Here is a 22,453-nt window from a genome sequence, read left to right as displayed (position 1 = left end):
ACACACGTGGTTACGTTTAGCCCACACACACACACATGGTTACGTTTAGCCAACACATACACACGTGGTTACGTTTAGCCGACACACACACGTAGTTACATTTAGCCAACACACACACACGTGGTTACATTTAGCCAACACATACACACATGGTTATGTTTAGCCGACACACACACACACACGTGGTTACGTTTAGCCGATACACACACACGTGGTTACATTTAGCCCACACACACACATGGTTACGTTTAGCCAACACATACACACGTGGTTACGTTTAGCCCACACACACACACATGGTTACGTTTAGCCAACACATACACACGTGGTTACGTTTAGCCGACACACACACGTAGTTACATTTAGCCAACACACACACACGTGGTTACATTTAGCCAACACATACACACATGGTTATGTTTAGCCGACACACACACACACACGTGGTTACGTTTAGCCGATACACACACACGTGGTTACATTTAGCCAACACACACACGTGGTTACATTTAGCCAACACATACACATGTGGTTACGTTTAGCCAACACACACACACGTGGTTACATTTAGCCAACACACACACACAGTTACGTTTAGCCAACACACACACATGGTTACGTTTAGACAACACACGCACACACGTGGTTACATTTAGCCAACACACACACACGTGTGGCCGTGTTTCCCTGATACCATTATAGGATAACGGTGATCGGCTGCGTATCATTCCGACATGAAAGGCTTTTTTCGTCAGTGTCTGACACAGGAAGTCACTGACCAAGCGCCACTAGGCCTAGTAAGAATCTATACAAATGCAGGTTGATTTACCAAAAACATCCTCTGTATAAGATGATATTTTCAATAGTTAAAATGAAAACAGGAAGTTTAGAGCAGAGCAGAGTTGGATATTTTCTGACAGGAAGAGGCAGAAGATTTGGAGCCAACAAATATAAAAACAACTCAACAAGAGAGACGAGAGTTGTGACAGGAAACATCAGAACGCAGCAGAACACCAAAAACAGGGAGGATGAAGAACGACTGAACAGGACGTCACTGAAGGAAGCAGCAAACTAAAATAACCTCCACCAAACAGACGATCGAGCAGCAGACACAAACTCCCAGTCAGCTGTCATCCGCTCCAACTGCGCCTTAAAGCCTCCACCATCATTAGAGGATAATGAAAACAACAGTACACATTCAGTCCAATAATCTGCAGTCAGCCACACACACTCCGACACACACCTCGTCCAAACAGAGTTCAACATGATGGACTGTTGTTGTTCCTCAGGAGGGCAGTAAACACTGGTTTGTGTTCCGGCCACAGCGGCAGCTAGGTTCTAGTGTTTAGGTTCTCAGCTCAGTTAAATACTGCTGATCTGACACTGAGAAAGTCGTCACCATGCCAACGTGCTGTAAAGGTCTCCCACACGGGTGGGAGACATTTTAGTGAAATGTCTTAACAACTATTTGATAGCCTTTGTCAGATTAGCAAACTTTCTGTTGCTGCTGTTACACAGATCAGACCAAGCCTGCTGTGAACCCCAACGCTGGGGTTTATGCCCTCTGAATTCCAGTTGTTACAGGTGCTACTGAGTCCTTCTGTGGTGCTTCCGCCTGCATTACTGCCTCTAAATAGTCTCCTAATTGTGGAGAGTGAGGCGAAGGAACAACATGTTGGCTAGGTCGCTAATTCTTGTCTCGTTTCTGGTCTGATAAACAGAGAGAGGGGAGGGCAGGGCGAGGAGGGGTTGAGATAATCAATATGCTGCGTGCAGCCATTTTAAATCCTTATGGATGTGTGTGTCGGCTAAACATAACCACATGTGTGTGTTGGCTAAACGTAACCACGTGTGTGTGTCAGCTAAACGTAAACACATGTGTGTGTTGGCTAAACGTAACCACGTGTGTGTGTCGGCTAAACGTAAACACGTGTGTGTGTGTTGGCTAAACGTAACCACGTGTGTGTGTTGGCTAAACGTAACCACGTGTGTGTGTCGGCTAAATGTAACCATGTGTGTGTGCTGTTGAAGGAAAAAACCATCAGTTGGTGGTGTTGTACCGACGTAGTGCTTTTATTCTGAAAGAGACTGTATGCAAACTGTACATTTCCTGTGAAAACAGAAGTGTATTTTGAAAATAGACAATGCATGTAACAGGCTGAAGTTGACACGGCGTCCCAGAACGTCAACAACCAACACACTCAGGGTACCTTGGACGTCATATGTGGACGTGGAAAGTCCATGACCAAACGTGGACATGTGACGAGGTCACAGTGAGGATGAGTTGGATAAACAATTAGTTGATCTACCATTTCTCTCGTGAGATGTTCAGTTTATAAAAGTAAACGATTCTACTTTTTCTCACGGTCTAGTGTTGAAAATTGCAATAAACTGTGATATTGTATCACAATAATAAAAAATCACGTCACATGTTGAACGAGCTCTGAGGTATGGTGACAGTTTTGAATGAGTAGGTCAGCGTATCGTCCTGGTCCTGATTCAGAGCGTTGTGTTTGTGTTGTTCTTTAGTTTAAATGATTCACACCTGTGAAGCACAAACAAACTTCCATTCAGCTGAACTGTATCAGGCTAGCCTGGTTCCAGACCATAGACCCCGCCCACTCAACTGAGTAGGCTTGTCTCACTGGTCTGGCATACTTCAATGAATTTGCGATTTATCTCGTCCAAACGATGGACGGACCAATGAACGCCGGGAGTCTAGCGATTAGCCAATCAGCGCCACGCTGATGTCAAGCTGTACGTCGGTGGGTAACTGGTGAGGATAGCAACAATGGCGACCGCTACAGATCCTACAGACCACATTAACGATGCTATCGAGGTATTTCGCCACTACTCGCGTTAATGGAGGACCAAATTAAGGAAGCTGCTAAACTGGATTTAACGGCGATGCAGCTGGGCGTGCACGACGACGGAGACATTTTAAACGGGCAATGCTCGCTTGTTTTCGGCACCCCCGAGGCATGGATACTAATGACGTCAGATTCTGGGTGAGTCGTTGATCTCTAATGATTGGTTAGGGAAAAAATCAAATTCCCTCCCCCTTGTAAATCGCCTTCAATGGAGGCCATGTCAGACTGAAGGTTCTGGGAGCTTCAGTCTGACACTCAGGCTAGTATCAGGCTGCATGTAGGTCATCTTAGCTGTGACTTGTTTACAGGTGAGTGATGATCCAATCTGATGTCACTAACCAACTGAGCTGCAGCCTGACACTGAGCTGTGTGTGTGTGTGTGTGTGTGTGTGTGTGTGTGTGTGTGTGTGTGTGTGTGTGTGTGTGTGATAGATTGGTTATGGGGGAAGCTTTCATCAGATTTCATACATCTTCCCGCCCTGAGGGGAGCGCGGTCGTTAGCTGTGGCAGCGTTAATAACACCTTGTTCTTCCTGCTAAACTCTGCGAGCATTTATCAGCCCTCAGCTTGATCTTCATTATGAAGACGCTTCATCGTTATCATTCTGGACGGCAGCTCTTTGTCTCAGGCACATCACAGAGGGCTAGTTAGAGGAGCGCTGTGGCTCGGAGCACAGAGTCGGGGGACTTGTTAACTGCGAGCCAATACATATTAGTCCATGGCTCCTTCTTCATTACTGCGTTTGCCCTTTGTGACTCTCACCAACAACATGGCTCCTCTGGTGTAACGCTGGAGCCTCACTGTATGCTAATGGGTGAGGAGGAGAACCGCCGGCAGGGTTAGAGGTTCAACTTCCTGTGCAGCTCAGTGATTGAAGAAGACATTACGCTGCCAGAGTCTCATTAGAGACTCTCCAGCTGTAAATATATAGATTCACAGTACCTCTGACAGAAGTGATGTCACAGCCTCAGGACACATTTAAATTATCTTTATATAACTGTGTGTTTTCTGTCTGATATAAGCAGGGTTGGAAAATACATCAACATCTTTTACTGCAGAAAAAATATCATTACCACGGTATAGAAATACTTCAGTGAGCACAATGTGCAAGAAAATGTACCTGAAAATTAAAAGTAAATGTGCCTGTCATGCAGAATGTTGCCTCACTGGGAATCTTTGTTATTTAGGCTCATTTTAGAGTCACACACTATCATATATGTCAAATTACATTATTATTATTATTATTATTATTATTGTTATTAATGCATTGACTTCTGAGCTTCATTTTAATGTTGCAGCTTGTTGAGATGGAAATATTCAACTCAATCACCAGAGTAAATGTTGGCATCGTTCATTTCTGCAAACCACATTTGTTTACGTTCCATTTGTACATTTAACAACACTGTGGTTAACATGTGGTTATGTTTAGGCACAAAACCACTTGGTTATAGTTTGGAAAAGATCCTGTTTTGGCTAAAACACCTGGTTTTGGGGACTCAATCCCTGCTAGAAACACAGTGACAGGAAAACACCCATGTTTGGTGCCTGAAAAGCTGCTGGATAGACAGCAATGACTCACTAAAAAAACAAAAAAACGTGGTGAAACCATATTGTTGTTGTTGGACGAAATAAAATGTATTTTCCTCCAGGTGCTCCGACATGTTCTCCCTGCGTCAGCGTGGGTTTCCTCCAGGTGCTCCGACATGTTCTCCCTGTGTCAGCGTGGGTTTCCTCCAGGTGCTCTGACATGTTCTCCCCGTGTCAGCGTGGGTTTAAATTCTAAACTCTAAATTGTCCGTAGGTGTGAATGTGAGTGTGAATGGTTGTCCGTCTCTATGTGTCAGTCCTGTGATAGTCTGGTGACCCACCTCTCACCCAATGTCAGCTGGGATAGGCTCCACCCCCCCACGACCCCAAACAGGATAAGTGGTTACAGAAAATGAATGAATAACATGGATAACTGCACTGTCTGTGTTTGCACTGTAATATCAGCACAGTATATTTTATGAATGACATATTGAGACAAGGCAGATACTGTCAGTGATGCAGTGATGTGAGCGGTGGATTCATCTCGCTGTGTTTCAGTGAAACACTGAATGTAAACTTGACTGTTGTTTGTTTAGAAGGAAAGTCCACAGGACACCTTTAATCCTGGAGGGGAGTGAATTATTCTTTCCCTCAGTTTGAGTTTACAGTCTTGATATCGACACTCTCAGACAACAAGAGGCGCCTCAGCTCCCTAATGATACATCACACACCACCACTTATGTTAATTAGTCTGTTCATTAAGACAAATGATGAATTAATGGGCAGAGATATCTATCAGCGCGCTGTGATCTTTGCCTCCTTGAACGCACCGAGAAGTTCCAGTAGTTTCAAAGACACATCGCTTTTTACACATTCACATGCAAATGTATGCAGCGAGTCGCTCCAAAATCTAATCAGCTCATCTGTTGTGTAAAGGGAGCAGCACCAGGAACTTTCCTCCAGTTACTGTTTACAGACGGACGGACGGCAGCGTAGTCGAGCATCTCGTAACCACAGAGTTTGCTCTGAAGTGAGACTCGTCCTTGTTCCTTCACTCTTCTTGTGTTTCATTTGTTTCTCTCAGCAGTGTGAGTGTGCGCCGCCGCCGCCGCCACTGCTGTGTGTGACATCCTGACGGCAGCTCTCACTGTGGCTGCTTGTACCTCGTTCTAGTACAACAGCAAACAGGGCCGTCACCCTCAGACAGACAGACAGACAGACAGACAGACAGACAGATGGATGCTGTGCTGCAGTTTGTAGGAAAAAATAGATTCAGACAGTTTGTCACTGACATTTCTGGATCACACAAAGTGTTTCAGAGACGCAGCAGCTGCAGGTTATAAAACTCAGAGGGTCACATTCAGGGCTGTGGGGTCTGAGATACTGAGGTCACAGTTCAAACTCCCCCAGCATAACTCTCCTCTGTGAACTTTATGTCTCTATTAGAGGCCCTTTGTTAGAAGCACTTTGTCTTCATAGAAGATCTTGGATTTCTGGATAGATCGCACATATAAATACAGTATAAATATATAAATATAAATGCTTAAACATTTGTCAGCACAAAGATGCTACACATCGTTAGCTCAGTTAGATTTTCCATAATTTAATAATTTGGTTAATTTTACTGAAGCCATGAGCACCAGAGAATAGATTTATGTTTCCTCTTAAACTGTCATAAAGTCAGATTATGTGTCTGTTCCTGGATTATCCTGTAAATTCTTCATATTCCTTCAGTCTGTAAGGGTCCTCAGATCCAAAGATTCAAAAAGGTTTCTATAAAATAAAGTTATGAGGATTGTTTTAACAGGATAAAGTGGGGTTGTGTCAGTGTGCTGCCTTAATCCTCTCTGATGAATGATTCACTTTTGATTTGTTATATGAAGCCTAATTTTTATACAGTAATATTCATACTCTTTAAAATAAACAATTTGATCATATTTCCTGGTCTTTGCATTTTAAAGAGAAATCAGGAACAAAAGAAGAAGTTGTTTTCACGGTGCTCAGAAGCTTCTGATAACAGATCAGATCCACTGAGACTTTAATGTGATCACTGAGAAACATTTGTGAAACTGTGCAGCTCACTTATCAGAGTTTTGTCTTTTATCTGACGGGCTGATGATTTCAGACAAATAAAGACGACGGCAGTGAGAGAAAAAGAGCTTTTGTAAGATCTTAAATCAGGATCAAATATAGAGAACACTGCTGTTCCACTGCGCTCATTCACATCAGGGAGAAACACATCTTATTTTGAATTTTCTTTCCTTGTGGTGCCTCAGAAACGCACTTCCTGTTTCTACACAAGCTCCAACTGAAGAAAACTTTACTGCTGTTTGTATCGTCCTGTTTTGTTCTTCAGGTCAAACTGATCCTGTAGATCACTGGTTCCCACCTGGTCCAGCTGAAGGGTCCAGATTTCTCCAGTTTAATAAACTCAGCGTCGTACATGTGTTTGGTCATGTCATCAAGATGCTCTCTGTCACTCCTCACACTGCAGCAGGAAACAACTCTTCAAAATAAACTTGACATGTTTGCAAGTCACCTGCCGTCCATTCAGAATGACCTCCGACCTACTTATGGACAACGACCCACCAGTTGGGAACCACTGCTGTAAATACCTTTCATTTCATAACTGAAGTTGTAATTACAGACGGGAGGTTCAGATTATTCTGGAATAGATTTAAATATATATCTGTGACTTATTAACAATACAAGAGCAGCGTTCTCTGCAGGTTCTGCAGGAAGGAATTTTTGTACTATCGGAGAACTTCAGCCTGAAATATCACGTCAACACAAAGACTTTAGCAGCAAACGCAGAGGGCCGAGCCAGCACAGCCTCTGATGCTAACGCTAGCACAGCCTCTGATGCTAACGCTAGCACAGCCTCTGATGCTAACGCTAGCAGTCAGTCGTGTGAGCCACACTCGACCAGGTGTTCAGACTGAGTCAGTCCACCTGTGAATGACTAACTCCCTCACAGAATGGACTGCAGACAGTGTGGGTGGTCGAGGACAAGGGGACAACTGTGTCCAACATCCAGCAGCCATCCATCGTACCTGCTGTGAATCTACCACAGAGCTTTGTGCTGCCACCTGTCGAGCCTTCAGCAGGTGAGTGTCTGATACTCTAAAGATTTGAGATCCTGTCTGTGAGGTCGTCCTGCGTGAAGCTGCCCCGATGGAAACAAAGACAGCAGAGCAGTTTATATAACAGATTTATTTCCAGAGTCCTGATGTGAGGGTGTGAGGTTAAAGATGAGGCGGCTCGTTGTGTCTTTGGCGCCTCCAGCTGTGTCCTCGCCAACACTAAAAATACAAACACAACATTATCTGGGATGATAAAGCATCGCAGCACTTAAAGGAAATGAGATCAGATAAATCACAGTGAGCGTGTGGCGTCGGCTCACCACAGTGTCTGAGTCCTCGGGCAGGTGTGCTGCTGCAGGACGAGGTCGTCCAGGTGTCTGGGATCAGGTCGGACCCATCAGGCGTGATGTCAGGAGGCAGAGGGAGGCCGTGACTTTGTGTCATACGCCGCAGCAGAACACATGCCTTCACCATGCATCACACGTGCCAGGATGTTACGCTTCCTGCCACCTGCTGCTGTTGTTCTAACACCTCTGCAGATCAGACAGGTTCACGTCTGTTATCCTCGACTCAGAGACGCCGCAGCCGCGACACGACCGATACCAGGGCGTCAGTTTGGGTAGAGACGTGGTGACAGGTGAAACTAGAATCACAGAAGATCTGACCAGATGTCTCCCCTTGTGTTCCTGAGATATGACGTTAAAACATGATGATGTCACAGTCAAGCTGACCTTTGACCTTTTGACCTTCATTATTTCATCCTGTTAGACATTTGTGTCAAGTTTTGTCAGAATCAGTGAATGAATTTTTAAATTTTAAAACATGTTTTGTGAGGTCACACTGACCTTTGACCTTCGACCACCAAACTCTTATCAGTTTATCGTTGAGTCCAAGTGGACGTTTGTGTTAAATCAACACACACACCTCCTGCTCAGTTAGTGGTGCAGGGAATCAGGTCCCCCACAAAAGGTAACTCAATAAAAAGGTTTTGGTCTCAAAGACTTTGTGAAGACGTTTGTGCCAAAATCACAATTTTTTACTGAGTTAAGTTTGAAAAGATTCTCTCAGGGTGTTTTAGAGATATTGTGTTCACAAGCATTGGATGGACGACGGATGAAAACAAACCCAGAGAAACACTTTTAACCGTCTTCAACATGTGAAAGTGTCGAACATGTAGAGGGGTCAGTGTGAGGTCACATCAGAGAGGCACGGCGAGGGATCGTACCACCGGCTCAGGTTCATTTTTATGCTCCAAGTTATGAAACTGTCTTTATTCATGTGCAGGACAACACAACACTCTGTTCCACATATAAAAATATAATGAGGTATATCAGCTTGGTTATTATATCCTCAGTGTCATTTATACACATTCACAGGTGTACACATGACACCTGTGAATGTGTATAAATGACACCTGTGACAACAGTTGAAGTGTTCACACAGTGTGGACAGTACTAATTCACAGTACGGTGAAACAGACCTGAAAGAACCAGAAAAAAGAGAAATATGTCCGACCTGTTATCAGCTCATCTCTACAGCAGCGCCCAGAAAACCAATCAGTGGTCAGTTCACAGACTCCCAACACAATAAATCCTCAAACAGCCACTCAGACGGTCACGTTAATGGACGACCCTCCAACAGAGCCAAATCAGCCATTACGACCCATCATCACTGGCCTCCTTATTATCCTGAAGCCATCGATCCAAACTCCATTAGCTCCTCCCAACATTTACCAAACAGGTGAATCAGTCCGTTCAGACGTTAATGTCAGAATTCAAATCCTGCTGATTACAAATATGTTATGACACCACATCTGTCAGAGCTCGTGGATTCAGACGCTGCTGCTCCTTCACATTAAAAGTGTTTATCTGTGCGATGCCACGGAGCCAAGACACTAACTGCTGTCCACCTGTGCCTCTCTGTGATTATAAGCTGAGAACACTGTCCTGACACAGTGTTGTCCATCGTTGCTTTAAGAGCTGTTAAAAAGCTCCCACAGGTTCTTCCCCTCTCAGTGTTTCAGGTGAAGGTGCGCTGTGTGAAAACCCTCAGGGAAGTTTCTATAAATATGTCTTTGGCCAGCTGTGACCTTCCCCCGGCTCTGACGGTGCAGTTGGCCTCTGCTGGAGCTGCAAAGGTTTAATGATGTGAAGACATCGCTCCTCATAGTCCCTAAAATCTGTAGCTAATGACAAGGATCTCCTCAGTGAGACCGAAAGGGGACATCAACTCTGAGCCTCAGACACAGAGTCAAAATGCTGCTGTTGTAAGCTCTGTCAGCTCGCTCTGCTGCCAGTCAGCAGCTCACACACCTTTACAGATACAGAAGGGTCCTGATGGCTCCATCCAAAGACTGGGCTTTTTGTTGAGTCAGACTGTTTGGGCAGGGCCCTCACCATGCTTCGGACTTTTTGGGTTTTCAGTAGGACGTGTCAGAAAAGTTACCACAGTGATAAGTGGCCTGTGGCACCCACGTGTTCATAGTAACATTGCTTTTTGCTCCTTGGATGTCGGCTCCTGCTGTCAGTGTGAAGCCGAGCTCACAGAGCCGGAGCTGAGCTCGGACCATCATGTGTGTGTTAGTTTGAACCTACTGATGATGTGGTGTTACAGTCATTCTGCGTATGTTTCTACTGAGCTGACTGTGTCTGCGGGAGGTGGAGGGGATGGTGGATGGTGTGACACCTGGTCAGACACCTGGTCAGACACCTGGTCAGACACCTGGACAGACACCTGGTCAGACACCTGGACAGACACCTGGACAGACACCTGTCACACTGCAGACACTGTTCAACACCAACAACCAACTAAAGCGACTGTTTTTTTAGCGAGTCATTGGCGGCTTTTACTCACCAGCTGTGGGTACTTGTTAGCTTCCTGTCGTTGTGTTTCCAGCAGGGATTGTGCCACGAAAAAAACAACCTGGTCTCACTCTGAAGTCGCTGAATATAATGTAGTGCTTTTATTTTGAAAGAAACTGTATGCAAACTGTACATTTCCTGTGAAAACAGAAGTGTATTTGAAAACAGACAATGCATGTAACAGGCTGAAGTTGTTCTTAGATATGGCATCATGAAGCGTTGTGTCTGTACTTAAAGAATATAAAGCTGCATTGATCTGATCAGAGATGTGACAGGATGTGACGCACAGACTCAACCTGCAGAGACGTCGCTCTGAAACTTCAGAAGTTTCATTAGTTTGGATCTTCAGAGCTCGCTGGGATCTGTCAGAGTTCCTCACAGTGACTCTGGATCGTCTCAAGACGTTGACATGAAAATGAAGGTCGTGAGCTCGTCTCCGAGTGAATCCCCTCGGTGGGTGGTATTTCAGAGCAGACATCACTTCCTGCTGGTTTCCAGCTGTCGGACCAGTTGGTTCAGGATTAAATCAAACAGTCATCTGCTCAGCTTCACTTCTCCACCCACCATCCCAATGCTGACGACTGACATTTATCACATAAACATGTGACACATGACAGACTGTAAGATGAGGTGTTATCTGTCCTTTAAGAGCTCATTGAGCTCCAGCTGAAGGTCTGAAACCTTTTTTAAACTCATTACAGAAGTGTCTGACCTCTAGTCCGTCTATGGAGCCATGTTTTAATGAGTGGGGCCCTGATTTATTGGTGTGGTGCTGAAACATGAGGACAGAGCCTTCCCAAACTGCCTGCCGGCAACTTTTAAGGTGGAACGTTAACTTGTAATGTTACTCAATGCATGAGTTGATGACATGAATCCATCAGCACACCTTAAATTTCACTGTGACAACTTTGACCATCACTTTAGTTTTTATATGACACACACTTTTTGTAATGACTTTAAAAATATAGATTAATTTGGAGCGGATTATGTGAAGGTCATATATTCTAATCCTCACTTCCTGTGGGCTACAGCAACACTAAACCCCTGAGCTTGCCTGAGAAGGACTAAATGCACAAAGCTGCTATTTTTAAATATCCCATGGAGAGAGACTCTCACTGCAGCCTGTTCTATTTTGTTCTGAAAATGTGGGCGTGCAGCCTCGTTCTGTGGACGATAAACCAGGTGCAGACTTCCATCTGTGTCACCGCTGATGAGGAAATACAGCGAGTGCTGGACGGAGCAGTGAGTGACAACAACCCCGCCCACATTTAAGAGGACTGTCTGAACACACCGAGGGTCTAGGTACCATGTCTGAAGGCTTACTGCTGGTTCCAAAGGTGCTGGACTGAAAGGGTTTGGTGGAGACGGGGCTTTAGAGTCCAGCTCTGACTCTTGTGTCTGTAAGCTTTAATAAAATGTGTGTTTGGTTCCTGTTTCCCAACACACACACCAGCTGTAACAGCTGCACATGAATGCACACAAGTGTGTGAGTGACATCACACACGTTCCTACCAGTGATTCCATGCTTGAAACAACAATGTGCCAAAAAAGACAGAAAGAAAACGACAAGCTGGCAGACATGGATCAGCTTCTTTGTTGACTTGAAAACTCCTCATCATCTGTAGATGTTGGCGCGGCGTAAAGAGTCGATGAAAAACGTTTTAATCTTTTATTCTTGCAGTTATCTCACGTTTTCTGACTCCGCCTTCTTCTCCTGTGTTCACAGACAGAGGCAGGAAGAAGAGAATCCAGAGGAGACGGACGGTCAGCTGAAGATCATGGTAAGTTTTTAATTCAGTTTGTCTGAGCTGCACACACACACACACACACACACACACACACACACACACACACACACACGCACACACACGCACACGCACACACACACACACGCACGCACACGCACACACACACGCACGTCAAAGAGTGTATAGAATCATGGACACACCCACCGGTTGCTTTACGATCATTTTATTGCCTCCAGTTTGGCGTTTTGGCCGTCGCCATCTTGCCTGCGGTCTGAATCACTTTCTCTTAGCTGCTCTTACAAAGTGCACACTGCCGCATGGAGGCTGATACAACTGGGTCAAACCACTCTGTCATAACACAGCACCTTGACCTTTCACCCCCTCATACATCCATCACAGTCCATAGTGCGTTACCTTTGTGATAAACCTAAACACCATTTGCTGAGGTCAGAGCAGAGCGCTCTGCCTGTGTAGATTTACCTTTAAAGTTCTAACTGTATAATATTTTATATTCACCGCAGTGAGATGACGTTTTAATTTCTCTGTCGTTGTTTTTATAGTTCTGTTGTTGGTTCTCTTCATGATCACTTTGCTCATTCCTTTTTCTATTATTACTATTCGACTGGTCATCAGTCACTTTAACGCACTGTCGTCCATCACTGTGGCTCCTGTCAGCTGCCAGTAATCTGCCAATAATCTGTCATCAAGCTGTCAAGCTGGTATCTATCTGTGGCTCAGTCGATGTGCGTCAGGTAAATGAGTTGTTAGGAACGTCCTGAACAGCAGCTGAGTGTGACCCTCCCATCAGTTATTACATTTTAAAACGTTAAAAGTTGAAGATGAAATCCTGGAGATGAAAAAGTCTCAGTTTTGAACTGTTGTCGTGCAAACTGTTTATTTTTGGACAAACTTTAATGAGACGTAGAATAATGATGTTGATGAAATATTATTATTTTAAGCTCAGATTTTTTAATGTGTTTTATATTCTGATGGAAGTGTTTGTTACACATGATGTGTTCAAAGACCATCAGACATTTGAAAATCCAATGATAATTTGTGTTTTCACAGTTTGTTGCTATGTGGGGCATCTTTGGAAGACCTTTCTTTCAAAATCGCCAAAAATCTTTATATTAAAAAAATTGCCAAAATTTTTAAAGACAAAAGAATTGCCAGCATTTTCTAACTAAAACATGAATTCCAAATCCGCCCTCAGGTTTGAAAAGTATGCTCTCTTTAATCATGGCTTGTAAAATAAATACAGTCATTTAAATGTGAACACCCCTCATTCACGCTTCAGTAAAGTGATTTCCAGACAAACAGAGTTTTTAATAAGTGAGCTGGATTCATGAGTTTTGGGCGTTCAGCCAGCAAAACACTAAACCGTCCCAGAGAGAGCTGAACAGAGCTGTCCAACTGTTCCTCTGGAGACGGATTATTAATGTGCACCTCCTCCTGTACTGCCTTAATATGCACATTCAGCACATCCAATGCATCAAAACATTGTTTTCTAGTTGGAGCCGCGCCTCCTTTTCAAACTGTATGGTTTGACTAAAATGAACAATGACAGCAATATAGTCCACGATGAGCAGCGCTAAAATCAACCTGCGTAGTTGTCCCTCCATTGTGACATTAGAAAGTGTCACATTTATCTTGCAAGTGTACTCTTCTTCAACGTTTGCTTTACTTCCTGGATTTTTCCCACATGGAAATTCTGACCAATCAAGAGCAGCTTTCTCACACAAGGCATTTGATCTGGTCCTCTTGTAAATGCTGCCGTGAGAACACGAACCAACTCTAGGCAATTATACAACTTTGGAACAACATGAGTCCCTGATTCAGACCAAAGGAGACCACTCTAGGGCTGACAGCAGCCTCAGAGAGAGAGACATGAACATTCACATGACTCCTGGTTATTTAGATTAGTTTAGTAATGTTACTGCAGACGGGTGAAATGATCGTATACATAGGTTCTCCTTCATTTAGTTGTTGCTGATGTTTCTCCAGCAGCAGAGCGACACACCCAGCTGTTACTGTGTGTTTGGGTCTGATTACTGAATGAATCAAACAGCATGTCACTCGTCTCTCAGCTGTTTATTTCAGACTCTTAATGTTTGAAGTGGTCGACACAGAGAGGTGAACCTGGTGACAGAAACTGAACCACAGATTTGTGACATAATGAAGAGTGACTTCAGGACCTCACCAATGCTGGATAATGTGTCTGTGACAGGGCAGATGGAGGCAGGGGATTAATGGACAGAGGCAAACAGAGAAGAGTTACAGAGGAGGAGACAGAGGAGGAACCAGGAGAGTGATTGAAAAGGGAGGAAGGACGCAGAGCAGAGGAAATGTGAGAGGAAGAGTCTGAAGGAATGAATCAAAGCTGCTGGATGGGTGGCAGCAGGAGAATTGGAAAGGCGGGAGCTGAATTGATACGAGAGCTGAGAAGATGGGGAATCTGAAGAGGAGTAAAATAAAGAGATAAGAGAGGACAGGAGGGGAGATGAGATGAAGGAAGAATGAGAGAGGTGAAGAGTTCATCCAGATTTCCTCCTGCAGTCATTACATTTCCACTCAGGGAGTCCAGGATCTCTGAGGATTGATGGAGGAGCAGGAGAAACAAATGGCTTTGTTTGACTGATGTGTGGCCGACAGGACGGCTCTGAATATGAGTGTTTAGGTATTGATCCATGGCCATGTTAATTTGTCATGATGACACGTGTGGAGCTCTGAAGCATGACGCTGAGCGGACGATCAGAGGCTCAGCAAATGATAAAGATAAAGATGATGAACCCAGACAACGTTCAGATATCTGCTCAGGTTAACAAAGATTCTCACAGAGTTTCATCCAGACAATGAAACACTGTTTGATTTGACTGACAGGACCTGCACCACATTAAAATGAAACAGTTAAATGTGACCTCAGCTCAGTCACCAGGATTAATGTTGGGACTGTTCGTTTCTTCAGACGATAGGTATGTTTTGTTCACTTCATATGCAGCAGATATGTTTACATTTTTTTCAGTTTTCAGTGGTAAGAATGCTGTGGATGATGTGTGATCAGGTTTAAGCTGAATAACTGCCTGGTTATGGTTAGAAAAAGATCATGTTCTAGTTTATATGGTCAGGATGGGATATTATCACAATACTGAGGTCATTGCAATATTGGGATATGCTGAGTACACGCAGACAACACATCGGAGCACCTGGAGGAAACCCACGCTGACACAGGGAGAACATGTCAGAGCACCTGGAGGAAACCCACGCTGACACAGGGAGAACATGTCGGAGCACAGACGGGCTCCCTCACCCTGGGTTCCACTTTATTTATTATACGTCACATAAACACATGTTTAGCCACACTTCCTGAGGTGTCACACCATCCACCATCCCCTCCACCTCCTGAAGACAGAGTCAGCTCAGATACTATGTCACTTCAGAAACCAAGTCTCTCAGCAGCATGTGAACGCACCACGGAGGCACACACTCATTCATATGTGCCACAGTACAAGTGTTAAACAATCAGAGAACAAACCAAAAAACAAAACCCTGACATAGTGTTGTCACGATACCAACTTTTTGGTATCGATACCGGTACCAACATGTATTTCGATACTTTTCCAAATAAAAAGAGAACACAAAAAATGTCAGTCTTTATAACATATTAAATGGCTAAATGTGTATGTAAAAGTTTGTTACTTCATAAAGATCATGCATGTGTGCATTTACAGCTCTGGGAAAAAAAAATTAAGGGACCACTTCAAATTTATCGTTAATCAGCATGTCTACATGTATGGCAAAAAGTTTAAAAATCACTGTGAGAATATAAATATAATATAATATAATAATATAAAATAAAATAAAATAATATAAATAGGCTATTTAAACCAGAGAAAGTGGTAATTGCAATGCAATGCAATTTTTCCAGAGCTACTTTTGTGGAGAGTGAAGGGGGCTGGCGTTGCTTGCTACTTTTGTGGAGAGTGAAGGGGGCTGGCGTTGCTTGCTTTTAGCACTGAATGTGGCTTTTTTTTCATGGGTATATAAGTTATTACCTGTTGTTCTCTGAACTCCTTGTGCAGGTCTGGGTGCTTGTCCTTCAAGTGTTTTGCCAAGTTGGAAGTGTTTCCACCCTTGGCCACACGTTTTGTAACACCGTTTGCACAATGTTGCATCGGTGTTAATGGCTTCACCGTGCTCATTTGTTTTCAAGCCTAAGTAATTCCATATAGCACTTCGCGCACCTGGTTTATCTACGAGTTGCGTCGTAGTGATGGTTGCAGCAACTGCCATTCTCTCTCTGCTCCTGTCTCTCTCTCTTTCTCTCCTTTATCTCTCTCTGTCGCCAGACTCCTGCTCCGTTTGCTGCTCCACGGTGGTCGCTCACTCGCTCGCCTGCTTACCCCGGCTTGCTCGCCTCGGCTCAAATTACAATGCAGTGATGTCACGCAGCGACGTAAAAAAAAAAAAAAAAAAAGGTACCGGTCTCATCCAAGCGCTGTATAGTACCATTTTAAATGTATCAGTACCCCCGGTACCAATTTAGTACCGGTATACCGAACAAGCCTACCCTGACATGATTTTTGACCTGTCTCATGTTGTCACTCAAATACATACTGTCACTCAGAGACTTCACAGATGTGTCTTTAACCACAGAGATGTGCCCCATCATCCCGTGGTCACGTTAATGTCCCTGTGCTGGGTGTTTCCTGTTGAACCTCCTGATGATCTCTGAGTCCATTAACACAGAGACTGAGCTGAGTGTTTTCAGTGAACGCAGCTTACTCAGACTCAGAGAGGAGACGGCAGCCCTCCTCCTTCACGTCCCTCCGCCTGCTCTGGGATCAGATCTTACAACCTCGCATGTGGCGAATTGATTTTCCTGCCTGGACTTTTAATACGAGAGCTTAACAGGAAGTTCGGCTTCAGCGCTCCAACATGCAAAGATCCTAAATGTCAAAACAACTCATCAATATTCACATATTGTGGTATGAGTGCGGAGAAGGTGGCGCTGAGTGCTTTTAATGTGATCTTTAGAGCATCAGATGGTCGGAGCAGGAGCACGCTGCTGAGTAACAAGATAACAGTCAGGAGTCTGCATTGATTTTCTCTGTGTCTGTATGTTGGAGGGGTCCTGAGTGCCTCGGGTTATTTATGCACAGCGGTGCTCTTGAAGGCTCGTAGTCCACATCAGTCTGAGGCTACTATCAGATTTAAACATCGATTCCAGTGAGTCACCAACTGCGGCTTCACTACTTTTAGTTCCCACAAGTCCTTGACCCAGAGCCACAACAGCACATCTCTGAGCCTGCAGCCTGTTTCAGACACTGACGCAGACACATGCTCTGTCAGAGCTGTGCTTTAATAAAACTATACCAACATGTCACACAGCGTCTCTGTCAGAGCGTCTCTGTGTAACACATGAAGCAGTGAAGATGCTCAGCAACAGAAACAGAGTTACAGGGCAGTGAGCTCTCAACAAGTCATACAACTTCTCAGACCACATTCACCCTGTCAGAGGGGATCTCTGCTGTTTTTCAGCCTGGACTGTTCTCACATTTTCTTGTGTCTGACTGACTCGTGGGAACAAGGTTTTTTTTGTTGTTTTTTTATTGGTCCAGTACTGAGAGACAAAGCTGCATCAGCAGCAGTGAAACAGGCTGAGCTGTAACCACCTGCAGCGCGTTCGCCCCGTCAGTCTACGCCCATTCAGTCTTTGTTTTTGTCACTTTTACATTTCCTGTTAAAGATGGGGGCTGCATGCGGTTATTCCGCCTCACCGTGCTGTAGATAAGGTACGATCACAGGGTGGGGGACAGAGTTGTCTCGCCTCTGAGCCGAGAACGGAGGTCGTAACAGTGCTGAAACAACGTCTGTATAAACAGGACAGCCAGCAAGGCGGGATCATGGGTGTGACGTTTTGACAACATGTTCTGTGTGCAGCTGTTGGCAGTTAGCAGCTAACTCAAAGAAGAAGAACGGCAGCTGTTGGCAGTTAGCAGCTAAAGCAAAGAAGAAGAACGGCAGCTGTTGGCAGTTAGCAGCTAACTCAAAGAAGAAGAACAGGAGCTGTTGGCAGTTAGCAGCTAACTCAAAGAAGAAGAACAGCAGCTGTTAGCAGTTAGCAGGCAGTTAGCAGCTAACTCAAAGAAGAAGAACAGCAGCTGTTGGCAGTTAGCAGCTAAAGCAAAGAATAAGAACAGCAGCTGTTGGCAGTTAGCAGCTAACTCAAAGAAGAAGAACAGCAGCTGTTGGCAGTTAGCAGCTAACTCAAAGAAGAAGAACAGCAGCTGTTAACAGAGCAGAACAATTGAAATGCACAGAAAGCGTTTCACTTCTCTGCAGGACCTGATCTGTAACGTTATCAGACAAAAACTGACTCTGAATGGATTTAAATCAGACTGTTCTCAGGCACTGATCAGATGTTTTCCTGGAAATATAATGCACTAAATTTGTACATGCCCTACGTAATCACGAGCCAGTAATTAATACAGAAAACACATATTCCAAAAGTTTAGAACTGTTAGTGAACGTTAAGTCATTTTCTGTTGCATCATCACCATGTTTCTTTTCCTAAACCTCACCACAGTAACTTTACATTAAGGACTTAACGTCATTCGGGGCGCTAAATCGTAGGGTATCACATACCGCCGTACAAACACAGCTATGGTCAGAGATCATTGGAGCGAGATCCCGCATTACATCAGAGCGCTAACCCCTGTGACACATTTCAAACACGCACAGACACAAGCTGATGGAAAAACTCACCTGACACCACTCAGTTAACTCTCACATCACATTTGACTCCCTTCACCTCAGTCGTCTCTCTGCAGTGTCTCTGGAGCTCTGTCTGATCTGTCCACTGTTTCTGCTTTATTTTGTATGGTGACATTTTTTTGTTGCAGAACAGGAACCTGCTGAAAACCATTTTTTCACTGGGTCAGGTCCGTTTGAACTCTAACACACAGAGCTACTTGTAATTCCTGAGTGGTGACATCACAGCCTGTGTGGTGGCGGCCGGCTGCAGCTCTCTGTCTCAATATTGGACCAATAACACAAAAATGTTTCCATCAGTCACTCACACATGAAAAATAGGAGACCAGGGCCAGGTTGAAAAATACCTCCTCAATAACCTCACAATGACAAAACCTGCAGATTAAACTTTAATTCACTTTATGATCAATACACAGGTGCTGTCCAGGCTCACTGTAACAAACGACACTTACTAGATGTTCTCCTGTTAAAATAGTGGGTGGTAGTTGTAGTAAATATGTCCTATAGGCTATTGCAAAGCAGAAAGTATCATTATTATTATTGGAACCTGCCAACAGTCTTCTTTAGAGTGAATTTTTTAATAAATGTCATAAAATGTCTTCATGTTTAAGTCACATTTCATTGAAGTTGTATTGATTTATAACTAAATAGATTAAAAAATAAAAATTATACAGTTACTGATGGTTTTAAGTGTAAACGATCAGAAATATCATAAGAAAATACAAAATACTGAAACCTGAGGATCATAAAAGAGTCGCTGCAGGAACATGTCATAAAGTCGGAGTAATAAACTCCGATCATCCAGAAGATGGACTCACTGTGTTGAGTTGTGATAAACAGACAGACAGACAGAAACAGGGACAGACGGACAGACAGACAGACAGACAGAAACAGGGACACACAGACAGACAGACAGAAACAGGGACAGACGGACAGACAGACAGAAACAGGGACAGACGGACAGACAGACAGACAGAAACAGGGACAGACGGACAGACAGACAGAAACAAGGACAGACAGACAGACAGACAGACAGAAACAGGGACAGACGAACAGCTGCCTACCTGCTTTCCTGAGTTTCCGGTTCCGGAACACGGACACGATCACCAGCAGGTTCCCGATAACATCCACCACGATGGTGGTGATGAGGACTCCGGCCAGCAGGGTCACCACCCAGGGGAAGGACTGGTGCTGCGGACCCGGGGCCCCCTCCTCCCCTGCCGGTGTGACGTTGCGGGGCCCCAGGGTCCCCTCCACCAGGGTGGGCTCATGGTCCTCCAGGGACATCAGTTGTGGGAGGTGCCGCGGGTTGACGAGTCGCATCGGGTCGTGGTCGCGGAGCGTCGGTCCATTCAGCATCACGCGCGGCTGTGCGGGGAGGCTGCAGGTCACAGAGTCACAGTGTGGGTGGTGGTGACGTCACACTACATGCTGGACTTCATGTGGTTTTCTAACATTTAACACACACACATACACACACACACACACACACACACACAGACTGATGCGCGAGAGGTGCGAGCAGAGGGGGTGAAACAGCGCGTGCACGCGGGTGAAAGGTGTGACTGGTGAGCAGGTACTCAGAGAGGACACACGGGTCACAGGTGATGATGATGAAGCACAGAGACACGATGCTTCATCATCAGGTCAAGTTTTTACAGCAGGCTCCACTTCTGTCCACGTGTGCACGCGCTCTCATGCACGCGCTTGCTTGCCTCTCTTTCTCTCTTTCTGAGCTCAAAACAAATCACAAACATCTGTGTGAGTCCTGGCGGCAGCAGCGGCAGCAGTCGCCTCCTGTATCTGCAGCTGGTCGCCTCCTGTATCTGCAGCTGGTCGCCTCGTGTATCTGCAGCCGGTCGCCTCCTGTATCTGCAGCTGGTCGCCTCGTGTATCTGCAGCTGGTCGCCTCGTGTGACGGACCCGCGGCGCTGGTTTCTTTAGTTTCTTTGGTTCGGTGGAAAACTTGGAAAAACTTCCTGTGAGACACCTCCGCCTGCTCCTGAGGACAAACTCCCCGACCTGCTGCGAGTCCACGTCACAGGGAGTCTGATCGCAGACTGACAGGTGTGACCAGGGAGAAAACAGAGTAAATCCTGTCACGCACCATAAACACGCGCGTCACAGCTGCAGCCTATCTGAAAGGTAGAAACACGCCGCGGTGTGTTCACAGTTCCTTCTCTGTGATGTCCGGGTTCAGGGACGCTGCAGTCCCGTCAGGACCCCGGCTTCCCGAGTCCATGTCCGGGCTGTGGCTCTAGGAGCACCGCGGAGCTGTGCGCATCGCTGCGCGCAGCGGAACCGGAGCGACGCGTCCGTTGTGCGCCAAAGTCTCCAAACAGGACATGTCAGTGAACGTTCTCTTTGCTCAGTCCCGCGGTCACCTGTGCAGTCTCACAGGTGTGAGCTCAGTGAATCCTCAGTGAACACGAGCACGTGCAGCTCCGTCTCCAGACCGGAACATCAGAACCCTGTGAGCTTCATGGATCCTCCGTCACAGCTGGAGTCACGTCTCCGCTCTGAGGCTTCATTCACAAACCCGCTCCGTTATTCATGACTCCAGCTGCTGCCAGTGTGTCTGTCAGTGTGCCGGTGTGTCTGTCAGTGTGCCGGTGTCCCGCTCATTCACAGCCTCACGTGCGGAGCGCTACCTCAGCTCTGAGTCTGTGTGGAGGAGCTTTACGCGCCTTATAGCGTCCAACAATGATGCGCGCTCTCTCTCCCTCTCTCTCTTTAGCTGGGGTTTGGTGTAAATGTGCGTGTACGCGTGTTTGTGCCACGCACACTCCTCCAGTGATGCGCTCTCTCTGTGTCCTCCCCCTCCTCCTCTCCTCTCTGTTCATCCTCCTGATGTTTCCACCGGAGCGCAGAGCGGTTTCATCTGTTGGCGCGCGCTCTCCTCGCCTCCTCGGGGGCGCGCCTCACGGTCCATCCTGATGATTCATAACCTCATTTATTCTCCATCTTTAAATGAACTGAGCTCGACCCTCTCGTTGTGTCTGTGACGTCACACTGAATTAAACTCTCATTAAAGTGTGATGATGACGCGTCAGAGACAGTTGGACCGCAGCCAGTCAGATCATGGAAAATAAAAACTGAGGTGAAGCTTCAGTGACTTTGTGAATGTTCTTTACATCAGAGAACATACGAGTACAGTCGTCCTGGTGGGGGCGCTGTAACTAAAGGTCAGGTTCTTGCAGCCCTCAGTCTGCTCGAGTCTTTGCATGTACACTTACTTACATGTACTACACAATTGCATTGTTCGGCCAAAGGAAGGCGGTTAACAGAATTTAAAAACTCACGTCATCAGTTACATCAGGCTGCACTGAATTCATCAAGGACAGTTTGTTTCTCTCTGTCGCATTTTCACACCGAATAAAAATCCAACAACTGAGAACATTCTTTAAAAAAAAACCCCAAAAAACAAGGTTGTTTATTCGCAGCCCAGTAAAGACATATGGAGGATGAAGAAACAGCCCTGCCCACCCATCAACACAAGAACAATCAAAGAACATCAGAGCAGTCATGAGAACCCTAAAGAGACAAATGAATGAACATGTGTGACATCAGTCGGAGCTCAGCCTGTTTTATTA

At 45.4% G+C, this 22,453-nt stretch overlaps 1 protein-coding gene across 1 annotated transcript in view; it reads right to left on the bottom strand.

Annotated features, from left to right (window-relative positions):
• mtnr1al (melatonin receptor type 1A like) overlaps positions 1-20,219 on the bottom strand; it is a 26,647-nt gene extending 6,428 nt beyond the window's left edge. The window contains exon 1 of the mRNA XM_050042545.1: positions 19,925-20,219. Coding sequence (XP_049898502.1) covers positions 19,925-20,219 — 295 coding nt within the window. The remainder of the gene's footprint in view (positions 1-19,924) is intronic.
• Between the last annotated feature and the right edge of the window lie 2,234 nt (positions 20,220-22,453).

Source organism: Epinephelus moara, chromosome 4 (assembly GCF_006386435.1).
Source record: "Epinephelus moara isolate mb chromosome 4, YSFRI_EMoa_1.0, whole genome shotgun sequence".
NCBI classification, from domain to species: domain Eukaryota; kingdom Metazoa; phylum Chordata; class Actinopteri; order Perciformes; family Serranidae; genus Epinephelus; species Epinephelus moara.
The sequence above is the reverse complement of the archived record's forward strand: the minus strand, read 5'-3'. Positions and strand labels throughout refer to the sequence as shown.